Here is a 14729-nt window from a genome sequence, read left to right as displayed (position 1 = left end):
GGTACATCTACTATCGTCCCTATTTTTAAAAATAAAGGCCAGCGGGATGATCCTGCCTGTTATAGGCCCATATCCCTCTTGGACTCATCTGTAAAAATCTTAGGTAGAGTCCTTTTATCTAGATTGAGGGAAAATGTTGAGAGCTGTGGCGGGTTGTCCGAAATACAATATGGTTTCAGAGAAAGAAAAGGGACCATTGAACAGTGCGTTAATCTTTACTTGCTTATCTCCAAATATACTGTGGCCAAGGAGGGGTCCGTGTTCCTTGCATTTATGGATCTCTCCTCGGCTTTTGACTTGGTCAATAGGTCAAAGCTGTGGCCCATCTTATTGGAGATGGGCATTGATGAGGCTTTGGTCTCGTTTATGGCCACTCTGCACCAGGAGCTCTTTGCAGCTGTACGCGTAACGAATGATGGTAGACGTACTCCCCTTTTTAAATCCCTAAAGGGGGTACGGCAAGGCTGTATACTAGCCCCCTTGCTCTTCACCATCTATATTAATGGTCTGGGCGCACACCTAGGGGAGCAGGAAGCCGACGTCCCGCGTGCAGGAGCTGATAAAATCCCGGCACTTCTGTATGCGGATGACGCCGTACTAATCGCTCGCACGGGTGTTGGCCTCCAGCACCTTTTAGATGCCTTCGGTTCATTTATGGAGCGATTGGATCTTAAGGTAAATGTGACCAAGTCACATACAATGGTGTTGGGGCGTGAGTGCAGCAAGAAGAGACATAAAACATTTTTTTGCAGGGGGGATATTGTTTCTAAGGTATCTACATTCCCCTACCTAGGTGTACTGTTTGATCAGAAAGGGACCTGGGGCCCACAGATAAGAGCAAAGAGATTGGCTGTAATTAGATCATCATCAGCACTCTTGGGCTTTGCTGGTAAGCTAGGGGCTAGGCCTATGGAAGCTCTGTTAAAAATCTACAAGAGCAAATCTGTGGCCATTGCGTTATATGGTTCCGCTTTGTGGGGGTATGTAAATTTGGATCTAATTCAGAGAGCAGAGAATAGATTCATTAGAACCCTGCTTTCTGTACCACAGTCAACCCCAACCTATTCTATTCACAAAGAAGTGGGCCTACATTTTTTGTCAGACACGTTGAGCATGGCCCCTTTGATCTTTTGGCTGAAAATGTGGATGAACGAAGATCTTCCTCTAAACCATAAAATTATGTTTGACGTTCTGTCTTTGGACAATTCTAACAAGATCCCATGGCTGGCCTATTTGGCTAAAGCATTCTTAGAGCTGGGAATACCGGAGCTTTTTTCCTCCCCTGAGAATATTAAGATGCATGACATCGATTTTATAAAAAAATCTTTCAGGGGAAGGAAGGAAGCATGCCGTGAAGAACGCGAATTGGAGAAACCATCAGAAAGGGAACATTGCCTACTGGTTAGCTCATCTTCACTTGCACCTTATCTTAGTTTTGTTACAATCCCTTTTCACAGGTTTCTTTTAACTAAGTTTAGATTTAATTTGTTACACTTTTATTTAGGTTCCTTTAAAAATTGGCAGAAGCCGGAATTAGCTTCTCCCTGTAGATGCGACCAGTTCTCTGTGCAAGACACAATGCATTTTGTCATGTTTTGTGGGTTGTACTTAGAGCAGAGAAAAAAATATCTGTACCCTGTTCTTAAAGAGGTTGGCTTTACTCAAGTGAGACCGGCCCTGCTCTTTTTACAATTATTGCCTAATCCCCACATTACTTTTTGCATAGCTAATTTTCTGGTAGCCGCCTCAAGAGTGAAAGCTGTCTGCTAAACTTCGCCCTAAAGTAAATGCTTCATTACTTATACTCATTTTATGAATGTAATACGTTTTAACTGTTTGTAAACACCTTTTAAAATGTCTATTTATATTATTGTTCTTAACGAAGAAAAATTGTATGAAATGTTTTTAACTTTTTTCTCTTCTTTGTATGACTTTAATAAGTCGAATAAAGATATTCTGACTGACTGACTGACTGATTTGGAGAATGCAAGGTGTAGTAGGTGACTGGATGCGCCATCAGTGATGAATGAGGATTCTGCAATCCAAGACAACTTTAACTTGCAATACAGTTTCAGCAGAGTCAAAGCAGTAGTAATCAGCTACTATATACAAAATCATGTACCAAAACTACCCTTTTTACTGTGAACTATCTGATCATATTATTCCTCCGCTACCATAAGTGCTAGTTGTGATGATGCTGTAGCACACATATGAAACCTTACATCGGAAAGTGTATTCTAGAAAGATAGTAGTGCCTACTCCCACAGTGGCCTGGTTGATGGGCTGCTGCTACACATAGACCTGCATGCAGCTTGAGGAGGTGAACTGCGGCTGAATCCTCTCATGGGATAGCGTGCTGTAGAACAACACTGATCTACTCACTGTGCTTTGCTAGGGCTGTAGTCTGCCTCTAACACTGTGTATCTGGGAAAGTCCTTCTGTTGTGCCGATGGCTAGCACAACATTCATTAACTATAAACTTGTTTGCCCTTTACCTTTTTCCAATTTATGGCTTCAGCGGATCTGCTTCTTTCTGGGGTGTGACACAAGCCCGTAACTTTTACAAGCCTAAAGCAGCTTTCAAACAAAATTGATTGAACCTATACCTTTTAACGTTTAATCTCTACGCATTTGATCAGTGCCCTATACACTTAAAAATGTTTAATTATTTAGGAGGAATAACGTCATTGGATATATTTAACGTGACTTTTTTTCAACATTTCCCATGCCTTATGCTGGGAATGATCATTTAATTTCACTTAGAGGACATAGGCTGATTGAAAGAGAACCACGTCAACATTTGCCCTTCAAGAAACCCCCAGGAGAAAATCTTTAACTGCCTTATTAGGTCTTAAATGGACATTGTATCTTTTTCAATCCTACACTGATTAAGGCAAAGTAAACTCCATTACACTCTTCACTCTGTTCATTCACAGGAAGAACATTGATCTGAACTCATCACAAAGAAAGAACACAGCGAATTAAGTATGTTATTACAGAAGAGACTCCTTGTTGGAGGTCAAAATCTATTTATAGGCTTTCGTCTCTTCAATGTGTAGAGAGGGAAAATAAGTGGTGTCAGAAGTGCATTCTGTGCTCATAAAGTGAGCGTATTGCAGGTCAGCTGTAAAATATTGGATACATCATACATTACTGGTTAAGCTACTAGCCATTAACTGCTATTGCGATAGTGGTAAAAGTATGTTTTTATTCCATTAAAGTCTGTCATTGAGAATAGTCTGTGATGCATTATCTCGATGCATCCTAAAATTCTTTATTTTGTAAAACATACAAGCCTTTCTATTTCTAGAAATAAAGTAATTGACTTTAAAAAAAACTAAAATGAAGCTCTTGATGCTAGCTGTGTACAGGAGTAAGAATGCCTTTCTAAATGGAGCATTCTTTAATAGTATGGAAGAAGTGGTACGGATTTGTTTTTGTGTGTGTATAGTCCCATCCAGTATCCATACTCTTAAAAATACTATTATGTACAGATAGGCTCACTATGCTCCCTTTTTCAGAGGTAGAAATCATATGATACTGTGCATGACCAACATACGTGTTTCCAATAAGACATTGGGTAAAGTCCATACTTCCGTTTGTAGAAGTATTTTACATTTTTTGTCTTCTCTGTGCATTGTGACTTCGTTGATAATTACAAAGAGCAAGAACTTGGGATTTACTCTACTCGGTCCTGTCTTTCTCATAATACTGTTCTTTACCTTTAGTCATGGTTTTGTTTCCTCTTCTCTTTGAGTTTGTTATTCGGTCCCTGCAACCAGCACTAAGACTCCTGGCTTTAAGAGCAGCCAGATTTGTGTATCCACATAGAAGAGTTTTATGTGGTCTCCTGAAAAAAAATAAGAAGTTCCATGACATATTTGTGACAGTTTCTCTGCACTGATTTACAATATGATCGGTCCTTGTCTGTATTATTGAATGGACTTGAGGAACCCGAGAGCAGTTGCTAGATTTTACTACACAATCAATTGTAGTGGCTACCTCCTCCTGCAGATTCCTTCATTTAACTCTTTCCAGGTACCAGCCTAGGATACGGAACTTTATTTGATGCAACAGTTTATTGTCATTTGCCAGCATGCAACATCACAATTGAGCCTTGCAGCTCCTTCAGAACATACAAAGCGAAACTATATAGGGCCCCTGTTTTTTCCACGTCCTTATCAATGTGAAGTAAATGTTTTACTGTACAGTTGATTAGAACATTACAAATAAGAAATGAGAACACATGTGAAAAAGCCTTCAGCTATGTTTTTGTGTGCCGTATACAATGCGCCAAAGATATTTAGTTTGAAAACAAAGAGTTAGAGTTGTGCTTAGTTCATTCCTATTGCCATATTCCCAGGAGATTTACGTCGAGGGTCCCGGAACTGACTTAATTCATCGGAAACAGGAGAGTTCGCCAAGTTGAAATACAAGATGTAAACATGGGCTGTGTAAATTCGCCAAATAAATAAGTCTTTTAGAAGCTTGAGTTCTAAACGTACATACTATGTAGACATGAGTGGTGCAAATTAGCCAATTTTGTATGCGTTATTGAATCTTTCTAAGTTAAAGTGCTTGGTGCATAAGCAAATAGCACGGTGTCATGACAGTGAGGTGGCTTAAGTGTTCCCATCATAGTGGGGTAGATTATATGTTCAATTTTTCCAATATTGAACTTAGTCAATATTTTTCAAATTTTTCTTGATTTGTCTTTTGTTTGCCTGTTTTTCTTTCACAGAATGGCAATGGCTCCAGTCTCTTTTCAATCTCGTAACACAGCAGTTTAATTGTGTGGCGGTAGGATCAAAACAGGCCAGTACCGCCCGTCAGCAGGTTCAAATGCCTTTTTGGTTAAAAAGGCGGAACAGCATTGTTCGGCGCTCCTCCAGTATGCTTGTGCAAATACATATTATGTGTAGAAGGTCTTCACGCCCAATTCTGCATAGGCGGCAGGTGGTGGTCGTTGTATTACGCTTCCAGGGTGGTAGGTGTAGAAGCGAGAGTAGCATGCCCAAGCGTTATCTTAAAAATGTATCCTTCACTGCCAAGTTGTACTCTGTGCTGAAATATGGTTGTGGTTTTGCAGCGACTTAGTTTTTCAATACCGACCAGCCGTGTGCCCTTTTCGCCAGTAGTGACTTGTCTTCTATTATCGAGGTTGCTTTGCTGGCTTTTGGTGACTAGTGTTTTAATTCTGGCGTGGGATGCTGAGATCTCCCAAAGGGCTTGGTAACCTTGCTGCGTTAAGGAGTCTTAGAGCTAAGCTCTGGCTGGGGATCTTTCTCGAGATGGCAATTCCACCCAGAGATGAGAGTTGTGTGTATTCTGGTCAGCACCCCTGATCTTTTGGCAGCATTTTATGTATGGCCCCCTTCTGGTCAAAGTCTGTCTCCGAAGGCCAATTTTAATCTTATTTGTGCGGGGAAGTGTATTTTGGGAGACAGAAGATCATTATGTATGCTCTGATGATGGTGTTACCCATGGTGGTTGCGTCTCTCCCATGCAACGGCTCAGTTCCATATGTTAAACAGCCAGTCAAGCGCACACAACAATTGTAAGGGTATAAGTAATCAAGGTAAGGTTTTCAAGGATAAGATCACACACGATGTTCTTTCTATCTTAGTTTAATTGGTATGTGAATGGTCCTCCTGTTCAGGAGACACCACCAAGAAAGAAAACCAGCCGACACGTGTTTCGTCAGAAAGGGTGTTAACCCAATGACTCCTCAGGGCTGAAAAGGTGTGAGATATCGTCGTATCGGAGGACCGGTGATAATTCCAACCCGGTCCTGATCGGGTGTTGGAAGCATACACAGTGCAAGTCCGCACAACGTGCAATCGAATGAAGGGTACAGAGCTCGTATTTACAAAGAGGCGGGTGATGCCTATTGTCAGGGTCATGAGCGGCGGTGTGCCGAGGAAATGAAGTCAAGGGTATTGCCGGATACAGGAAAAACACTTCCATATGTTATTGCTTAGAGGAGTTATGCTTAAAGTAGCTGGAGTAAAGGGGTATAAAAAAAAGTCATCACTTTCTTCTTTCAATGCTACGGTGGTGCTTTATTGTCTCAGGGATTTTTTTTGAGCTTTGAACGATCCCTTAGTGTCTATGATGACGCTTAGATTTTTGTATTCTGTCCGAGGGCCAATGTGGCTTTCTGCATTTTGTATAGTTTATTGCCATGCTTTTTGTTTTTACCAAGTTGATTTGTAAGGCATTTTCCTGCAAGCTCTCTTGGGTGGCATCCAGTAAGTGCTGCAATCCAGCTGGTGTCTGGCTTTAATACTAGATCGTCCACATAAAGTAGGTTTGAGGGAACCATGTTTCCCAGTTCCGGGGCATGCAACTGCCAGTCATCCAGTCTTGTGGATAAGTCAGCCATAAAGAGATTGAACAGAGTGGGGGCAAGGACGCACCCCTGTTTTAGCCCTTTGGTGTTGGGAATTCACCTGGAGAGATGCGTCCCAGTTTGACTTTTACACAGGAGTCAATGTGCAGCAGGACTAGCTGCCTTGTAACTGTGGGGCAATATTCCAGTTGTTCAACTTCTGCCATCATTTTGCTCAGTCAACATGGTCAAAGGCTGAGCAGTAATCGAAACATAAGTACAGTGATTGTTTTAGCTTCTTTTGCAGCATCTATCTACATGAATAGGACCATGATGTTCGTGATTTTTCAAATATGCTTGTAGGAGCGAGTTTGTTTTTAAGGTATGATGGAATTGCTTCCGGCCCAGGATGTTAATTCCTCCAAGATGTTACCTGCATAGTATTTGGCATCATTATCGATCAGGGCGACCAGGCGATAGATTTTTGCACTGCTCTTGTCGCCCTACTTGTAGTTTGGGGAAGTTATAGATGCCTTCCTGGATGCCAGGATCGATTCTACCATCTGCATCTGTTTGAAGACTGGTTGCTGTGCTGTGATGCTGACGTCATCCACTCTAAAGGGTTGTAGAGACTCCTGGTTTAGGATTTTTATGCCAGCGTTATTGTCAGCATTATGTATGGGGTCTGGGAGTGCTTCTTCTGCTGATTTTGTGCAGATTGCTGAATCTGTCTCCCACTGCTCAGAGTCTTTTAAATGACTGAACAAATAATTCGCCTAAACTTCCTCGGGTAAGATGAGTTTATTCCTATATGGGTCGGGCGTTGTTAGTGAGTCGATTGTTTGCCACAACAGCACACTATCATTGCTCCTTGTGTCGTAAAGCAGCTTTGCCCACAGTGACTCATTTTCCTGCCTCTTTATGGTCCAATTTAGTTTTTTTAAGGCAGCTTTGTGACATCTCAGTTAGCACTACAGAGTGAAATCTTGCAGTCTCCTGTAAAGTTTTCCTGAAGTTTTGTGTATGACTCGATTAAGCCTTTTAGTTTGGAAGACATTAAGGTTTGCTGGACAACTCCCATTGTGGCTATCTCAGTTGTTGACCATGCATCATTAATTGCCTCCTTTTCCTGCTTGTTGTCGGTATGGACAAATCTGGGTGACACAAGGTCAGATGAGCGCAGTTTCTCAAGTTCTTTGATCGTCCCTAAAAGGTGCAGTATGTTTCCCTTGTTTAGAATGTCTCCTGTCCTCCTAGATTTATATTCTGGCTGAAAGATTTATAGTGTTGGTGCCCGGTTGGTCCCTGGCTGGTTCACCGTTGGATTGCAGAGTGACACACTGGTTTTCTTGTAATTGAAGGGTTTCAGTGGTGTTGGGTTCTTGGCTGGAGTTGGTGTCCAACTGGCCACTGGCTAGGGTGTAACTAAGCTGCAGATCCGTGCATGCCATTGTGGGATAAGATTCTTTGGTTATACCAGTTGTGATGACCAGTTGCTTCATGGCTGGCAGTGCTGCTGCTACTGACAGGTTTTGTCTGTGGGGCCCAATTGTTTTCCCTTTTGTTATTGGGTTCACATCCTGGTAAATTTGGTCTGATAATGTGATTTCTTTGCATGGCTGTGATGCCTGCCTGGCCTCTGGACCTGGTGTAAGTCCTGAGAGGGTTTTTGGATTAGGGTTGGCTCAATTTGGCTTGGTGTATTTTCCCCCCTGGTAGGTTTGTCCTAGTTCACGCTGATGTTCGAGGAGTCTACTTCAGACCTTGCTTTGGGAGTCCCTTCTGTCGTGGTTGCTGGACTATCGTGCTGGGGGGCTAGTGATGTGAAATGAAGGCTCTGCTTGAAGTCTATTGTCCCCAGAGTGGTAGTTTCTGTACAGAAGTAACCAGTAATGTCATTCTTTCTGTTTCTGCATTTCCTTCTTTGTTTTCGGCAAGCTTGAGCGTTGTTTAGCTCAGATTTGCAGTCCACCTGCTGAGGTGGGGGAAGGGATAAAGGTGGGTATTGGACTGGATTTAGGAGTACAGGGAAGACATTTGAGTGTTTGATCCTGCTTGCCCTGTCATCCTCATCCTGAGTCGTTAATTGGGGTAGTTCGGCACCGATTGCCCCCAGCTATGAAATTGAAGGTTCAAGCTGGCCATCATTTCTGGGTCTGGTATTTTGTTTCAAGTCCGTTATTAGATCGCCAAACATAATAGGGAGAGTAGATAATTTTTCCAAAATTGGTTCGCAAGTGCAGTCTGCTTGCACTACTTGTAAATCTGCCTGCAATCATTTGATTAGGCCATTCAATTCTGCAAGCTTCTTGTCTATTCCGGAAACATATACTGCTAGAGAGTGGAAGACTGATAGCTGTATGTCCATTTTGTCTGTCTGCTATTGCAGAGCGATCACAGAGAGCGTCATAGTGTTGAGGAGAGATGTCCAGATAGTCTGTTTGTTGTTCCTTCCCGTTGCTGGATTTGTTTTTGTGGGCTGAATTGCTGGCCCCTGGGGAGGGGTGAGTTTTGTGTGTAGCTACTAGCTCCTCCCACTCCTGCATTGCAAGATATGACATATCATAGTCTATGCCTGAAGGTTCTTCCTTGGTTTGATGTGTGGGAGTTTTGCGAATGGTACTTGCCTTTAAAGATTTTAGGGATTATGTGGATGCTGCGATGTAGGCGAGAACACATGGTAACTGTGGGTGAGGTCTGGCTTCTATTTGGACCGTGACAGACTCTGACTGGCCAAGTGGCCGGTGTAAGTCTAATTCAGGAGGTGTTCTATCAGCATCGCCTGAGTCTCCTCCTTCGGCCCTGCCCGCGGAGCCTGCTGGGACGGCTCCGAGCCTCCCTCCCTCCCTGGAGCCAGCACGTCCCCTGCCCAGCTTTGTGCATTTTACGAATCCCTCCACTCCATCTCGGGCAGCCTGACTCCGCCGGCATGCCTTCGGGCCTGCGGATTCGGCAAGGGGCTCTAGGCCTTCGATGCCAGAAGCTCCGGCGCTACCACGCCCTGACGCATCCAGGCCTGGATCCAGATTGGCGACGCTTGATCTCATGAAAAATCTCCCAGCGCGGATTCCTCTGACGACGCCTCCGCCACTTTTGACGCCGGTTGTGTCCCCGGCCGGCGTCTACCCTGGGCTACCCCTCGGCTTGGACACGAAGCTGGACCAGCGTTAACCGAAGCCAGTACCGACTGGTACTTCTCTACCACTGTTCTATCCTGGTGTTCCTTTTCACCCTGAGTAGCAGCGGGAGGAGGGTGAGGAGGACTGGGAGGGGTCTGTTGACCCTCTGGCAGACCAGCTGGAAAAGCCAGACTGGAAAAAAGAGTTGGGTGAGGCCAGTGGTCTGGATCCCTCGCCAGACCTTGGTATGCTTTCTCCCCCTACCGTGGCCATGGAGGAAGGAGCCTACTACGCTGTAGTGTGGTGTAGGGCAGCTGAGGCATTGGGCCTTGAGCTTCCTACAGTGGCAGTCAGGACTAACCTCCTGACTGAGGTGCTTCAGCCGGCAGCGGCCTCTTCGCAGCCTCAGCTGCCGTTCAAGTAGGCCCTCACAGACATCCTTCTGGGCACTTGGTCTAAGCCCAGCACAGGGGCTCCTGTGGATAGGATGATTACCCAACACCACCGCTGGCCCCGGGCGACCCAATTTTCCTCTCCAAACACCCTACCCCTGAGAGCTTGGTGGTCCAAGCCTCAACATCCAAAGGTGCATTCCCTACTGCTTCCCCAGATAGGGAATCCAAGAAGCTGGACCTTCTTGGGAAGAATATGTTTTCTTCCGCCAGCTTAGGACTGCAGTCGGTGAACACTGCATGTCTCTTGGGCCGTTACACCCACTCTGTGTGTGGCACGGTTGCGCAAGTGCTGCCACAGTGCTCATAGGAGGCCCGGGCTGTACTCTCCCCTGCGGTCGCCGAGGGTAGAGATGCAGCGAAATTTGTCATTCGGTGTGGTCTGGATGCCGCCAACTCACTAGGTAGAACTATTTCTATGTCAGTAGCCTTGAGACGCTACGCCTGGCTGAGGTCCACTGGCTTTTCTGGGGATGTCCAGTCAACCCTTTTGGAATGCCCTTTCCTGGCAATGTGCTCGAGCGCTTCAAGGACTCTAGGGCTACAGCCAAGTACTTGGTCCTGGCTGGCTGCCCCTTTCAGTCAGCCTTCTCCCCCTTTTGTGGCTACGGAGGGGTGCCCCACCATGTTCCACCCAGGGCCACAGGCAGCATAAGCAGCTCAGCCTCTGCGCAGCCGGGGACGTGGGATCCAGCCCTGTGAGTCTGGGGGCCAGAGGGCGGGCCAGTCCAGCAGTGCCCCTTCTGCATCAGCCTCCAAACCCTTCGTGTCTGACCTTTCAGGGCCACCAGTTGCCAGTGGGCGGCACGATCCGGTATCACCTCCCCCACTGGCACAACATCACGTCTGACAGGTGGGTTTTGCAGATAGTCCGAAGGGGCTAATCCTTCCCCTTCGAGACTACCCCTCCCTCCATGCCACCAACACTCCATCGCATGTCGGAGGATCGTTTGTCCCTTCTCCATCAGGAAGTTATGGCTCTCTTGGCAAAGGGATCTATCAAGCGAGTCTCTGTGCCAGAAGTAGATAATGGTGGTTATTCCACCTACTCCCTGGTACCCAAGAAGGACAAAGGCCTGCGTCCTATCTTGGATCTCAGCAACATCAACCACTTCCTCCGGAAGGAGAAGTTCAAAATGTTGACATCGGCTCAAGTCCTGTCTGCCGTTAACCCTGGAGACTGGAAGGTAGCGTTGGACTTAGAGGACGCTTATTTCCACATTCCCGTCCTGCCAGCCCATGGATGTTACCTACAGTTCATGGTAGGCCACAATCATTTTCAGTTTACTGTGCTCCCCTTTGGCCTTACCAGCGCCCCTCGGGTGTTCACAAAAGTGATGGCGGTGGTCGCAGCTCATCTGCGCAGATAAAGGGGTTCTAGTCTTCCCCCTATTTCGATGACTGGCTGTTGAAGGTAAGCTCGTCCCAGGCTGTCGTCTCCCAACTCCAAACTACGGCGTACCTCCTGCACTCACTGAGGTTCACTATCAACTAGCCTCTCAGAAGCTCCTTTTCATCGTAGCAGTTCTGGATACAGCGCAGTTTCGGGCGTATCCTCCCGAGCAGCGAGTCTGGGATATTTGGGCTATGATATGGATGTTTCTGCCTCTATCCCGGATTTTGGTGAGAATGACTCTCAGGCTGCTGGACCTCATGGATTCTTGCATCCTGCTGGTGGATCATGCCAGGTAGCATAGGCGGGCTCTGCAGTGGGACCTGAAGTTCCAATGGGCACAGCATCAGGGAAATCTTTCTGATTGTGTCCAGATCTCGGAGGACACTGCACACCAATTTCAGTGGTGGCTAACAAACCAGGATTGGGTCAACGGCAGATCCCTCTCCCTTCTCCAACAAGAGATTACAGTGGAGACAGATGCGCCACTTCTGGGATGGGGCGGCCACATGGGAGGTGGAGATCATAGGCCTCTGGTCTCAGGCCAAGTCCAGGCTCCACATCAACCTTCTGGAGATCCTGTGTGATTCATCTTGCACTGAAGGCATTTCTCCCTTCTGTCAAAAGAAGTGCAGGTGCTCGGATGAGGAGGATGTATAGAGGGCGCGGGTGGGTGACGCAGCTTAAAGAGGAACTAAGAGAGAAACCGTGAATGAGACATGACTTGTGGTTAAATCGAGGTATACGAAGGCATTAATCAGTGGATAGAGGCAGACATGGAAATAGCCGTTGAGTGTGAATAACTATCTGGGCCGCAGTTTTGAGTTATGGTAACTGGCACAGACAAAAATGAATATAAAAAATGATAAGACCTAACAACTGTTAAACACGAATTAGAGGACGATATGTAGGAGATGATTTTATGGTGCGCCGCCGGACCCCAGGGTTGTCCGCCATACAGCTGTGTACTAATGTACAGTTTTGATGTGGAGTACGTTTGAGGCGGCCGGCCCGGTGGGTTGTAGGCCCTGATATGTATCTACTTCATCTGTAAGTACATTCAATAAAGGTCTTTGGAAAAAAAGAAAAAAAAAAAGAAGTGCAGGTGTTCACGGACAACACCACTGCCATGTAGTACTGCATCAAACAGGGCGGGGTGGGGTCGTGGACACTATGTCAGGAGGCTCTTCGCCATTGAACGTGGCTGGAACATCAGGGTGAGTGAGTTAGCTTCAGGCTCTGTCTTCTAAACCTCCTTTCCTTGCTGTCCATCCGGACAAGGTTGCCCTACGGACTAAACCTTCTGTTCTTCCCAAAGTGTTTACCTTTTTCCACATAGGACAGACCATCATTTTGCCCACCTTCTTCCTGCTCCCGCATCCTTCCAAGGAGGAGGAGAAACTCCACCGTCTCGATCTAAAATGTGCATTATCTTTTTATCTGGACAATTACAGGTGGACATTAACTCTTTGTTGGCTATGTGGGCGCCAATAAAGGTCAGGTCATGCAAAAGCGAACCATCTCTCGATGGGTCGTTCTTTGCATTAAAATCTGTTATTCCTTGGCGAAAAAGGAGCCCCCGATAGGGCTGCGCGCCCATTCCACCACGGCAGCGGCAGCTGCTTTGGGACGTGGAGTCCCCCTCAGTGACATATGCCAGGCAGCCACGCGGGCAGCACGGCACACGTTCACTAAGCATTATTGCCTGGATAGTCAAGTCCGCAGAGACGGCTTCTTAGGCCATTCAGTTCTCCAGGACTTTCTGGTGTGAACTTAGTTCGCAGACCCACCTCCGGAGTTGGGATTGCTGGGGTATCTATTCTAAGGTAAGGAATCCATAACGTCTCTATCAGATGAACAAGTTAATTAACTTTGGTAACGATATATCTATAAGAGACATATATTAGTTATAGATTCCTTACCGCCCAACCCATCCTCCCCGTTCTGCGAACTGACTTCTAGAGTAAGGGACTCCCTTTCAGGGCCCTTGTTTTGTGCACCAGTAGTCAGTGTCTTGCAAGTCTCTGCGCTTCTAGCGTGGAATGTCGGGTAGAAGAACTGACAGCGCGCAGGGGCCGCGTCTAAGTAGATACCACAACATCATTCCGGCGATCTCGACGCCAACGACGAACGCAGAGTTGACCGACGCTACCTACCGTCGCTCGAGGGTACTGCTGAGAAAAAAATTCTCCAGATCCAGTCCGACGCCTGGGGGCAATTCTGAGGTAAGGATCTTTTAATTTGTATTCATATCTATGTTGATGTTTCCATTTAATTGGTCAGTGTAGCTAGGCAGTGCTGGAACATTTTTGTAATGTCTTTCTTGTGCCCAAATTTGCAGCAAATTATTTTCTTTATATTTTCCATTATATTGCGTTACTTTAAAGTCAAGAAATCCTTTGAAACAATACAGAAATATTTGGTTTGGTTTTATTTGTTTGTTGCTTGTCTCTGTTCACTCTTTATAGTAATTGAAATGTTTACTGTTTGCCCCCCTTATTTGTGTTTTTGAGAAGCCTACCATCCTGTAGGCATTGCCATGAAAATAAACTTGTTAGTAACCATGTAAAGCAAGTAATACTTGTGGAATTAATTAAGAGGGCCTCTACTTTGTTTTTCCTTCCCTTTTTAGAACACTTTACCTGCATTGTGAAAGTTTTGTATACTTTATTGTATACTCAAGCTGTTACTGCACTGTCTGTTAAACTTGGCACCGAAGAAAGATTGGCATGGAAAAACGCTGGTGCTGTGAAAAAGGTTTGTTGTTCCCTAGTTTGTGTTTGGCATTTGGAGTGACATAAATCATGCATACCTCTGTTCGAAGTGCTTTGTTGTTCTAAAAGTTAGTCATAGTGCTAACCAAATGTGATTGTCTCTAATCTGTTAGCCATGCAAAGAGTGCTTAAAGTGCTGCATGGAACCAGTGCAGCTCGCTAAAGGAATGAAACACTGCAGCATCACAAGCTTTGAGAATACAAAACAGAATACAGACAAAGGAGACCCAAAGAAACAGGTTTCACAAGACATGGCACAAATAGCCTGTGCCCTTTTGTACATGCCTATGTTCGTATACTTCAGACCATTAAAGCCAATCATGACTGCCAATATTTGTTAGCATTGTGCATTGGTTTTATATATTCATTATTGCCACTGGATCTACTGCCAGACACTACCTGGTCCTCTATCTCACTCTTGCATGTTGATGCTTTCTCTGTTTATGACAGGTTCTTTGTCATTCTCTTCCTCCATCTTTCTGCTTTATTTACTTTTCCCTCTCTTGATAAATGTCTGAATGGGAAAAATAAATGCTGGATCGCTCTCCCCAACTCAACCCCCCCCCCCCCCCCCCCCCCCAACCACCGGCGTATGTCAAAGTGTATGCCTGATCACTTCGTCATAAAAGTGACGTAGGCTATCAAATTTCTGCACAGGAT

The 14729-nt window shown here is 45.5% G+C and overlaps 1 protein-coding gene across 5 annotated transcripts in view; it reads left to right on the top strand.

Moving 5' to 3' along the window:
• Positions 1–14729, top strand: part of UBR3 (ubiquitin protein ligase E3 component n-recognin 3) — a 1992321-nt gene that overhangs the window by 1749456 nt on the left and 228136 nt on the right. For all 5 annotated transcript variants that reach the window (XM_078681592.1, XM_078681591.1, XM_078681590.1 and 2 more), the window contains one exon: positions 13928–14052. In XM_078681592.1, coding sequence (XP_078537718.1) covers positions 13928–14052 — 125 coding nt within the window. The remainder of the gene's footprint in view (positions 1–13927; positions 14053–14729) is intronic.

The sequence above is a fragment of the Lissotriton helveticus genome, chromosome 3_1 (assembly GCF_964261635.1).
Source record: "Lissotriton helveticus chromosome 3_1, aLisHel1.1, whole genome shotgun sequence".
In the NCBI taxonomy this organism is placed as follows: domain Eukaryota; kingdom Metazoa; phylum Chordata; class Amphibia; order Caudata; family Salamandridae; genus Lissotriton; species Lissotriton helveticus.
Note: the sequence above shows the minus strand (reverse complement) of the source record. Positions and strands in the feature narration are given on the sequence as shown.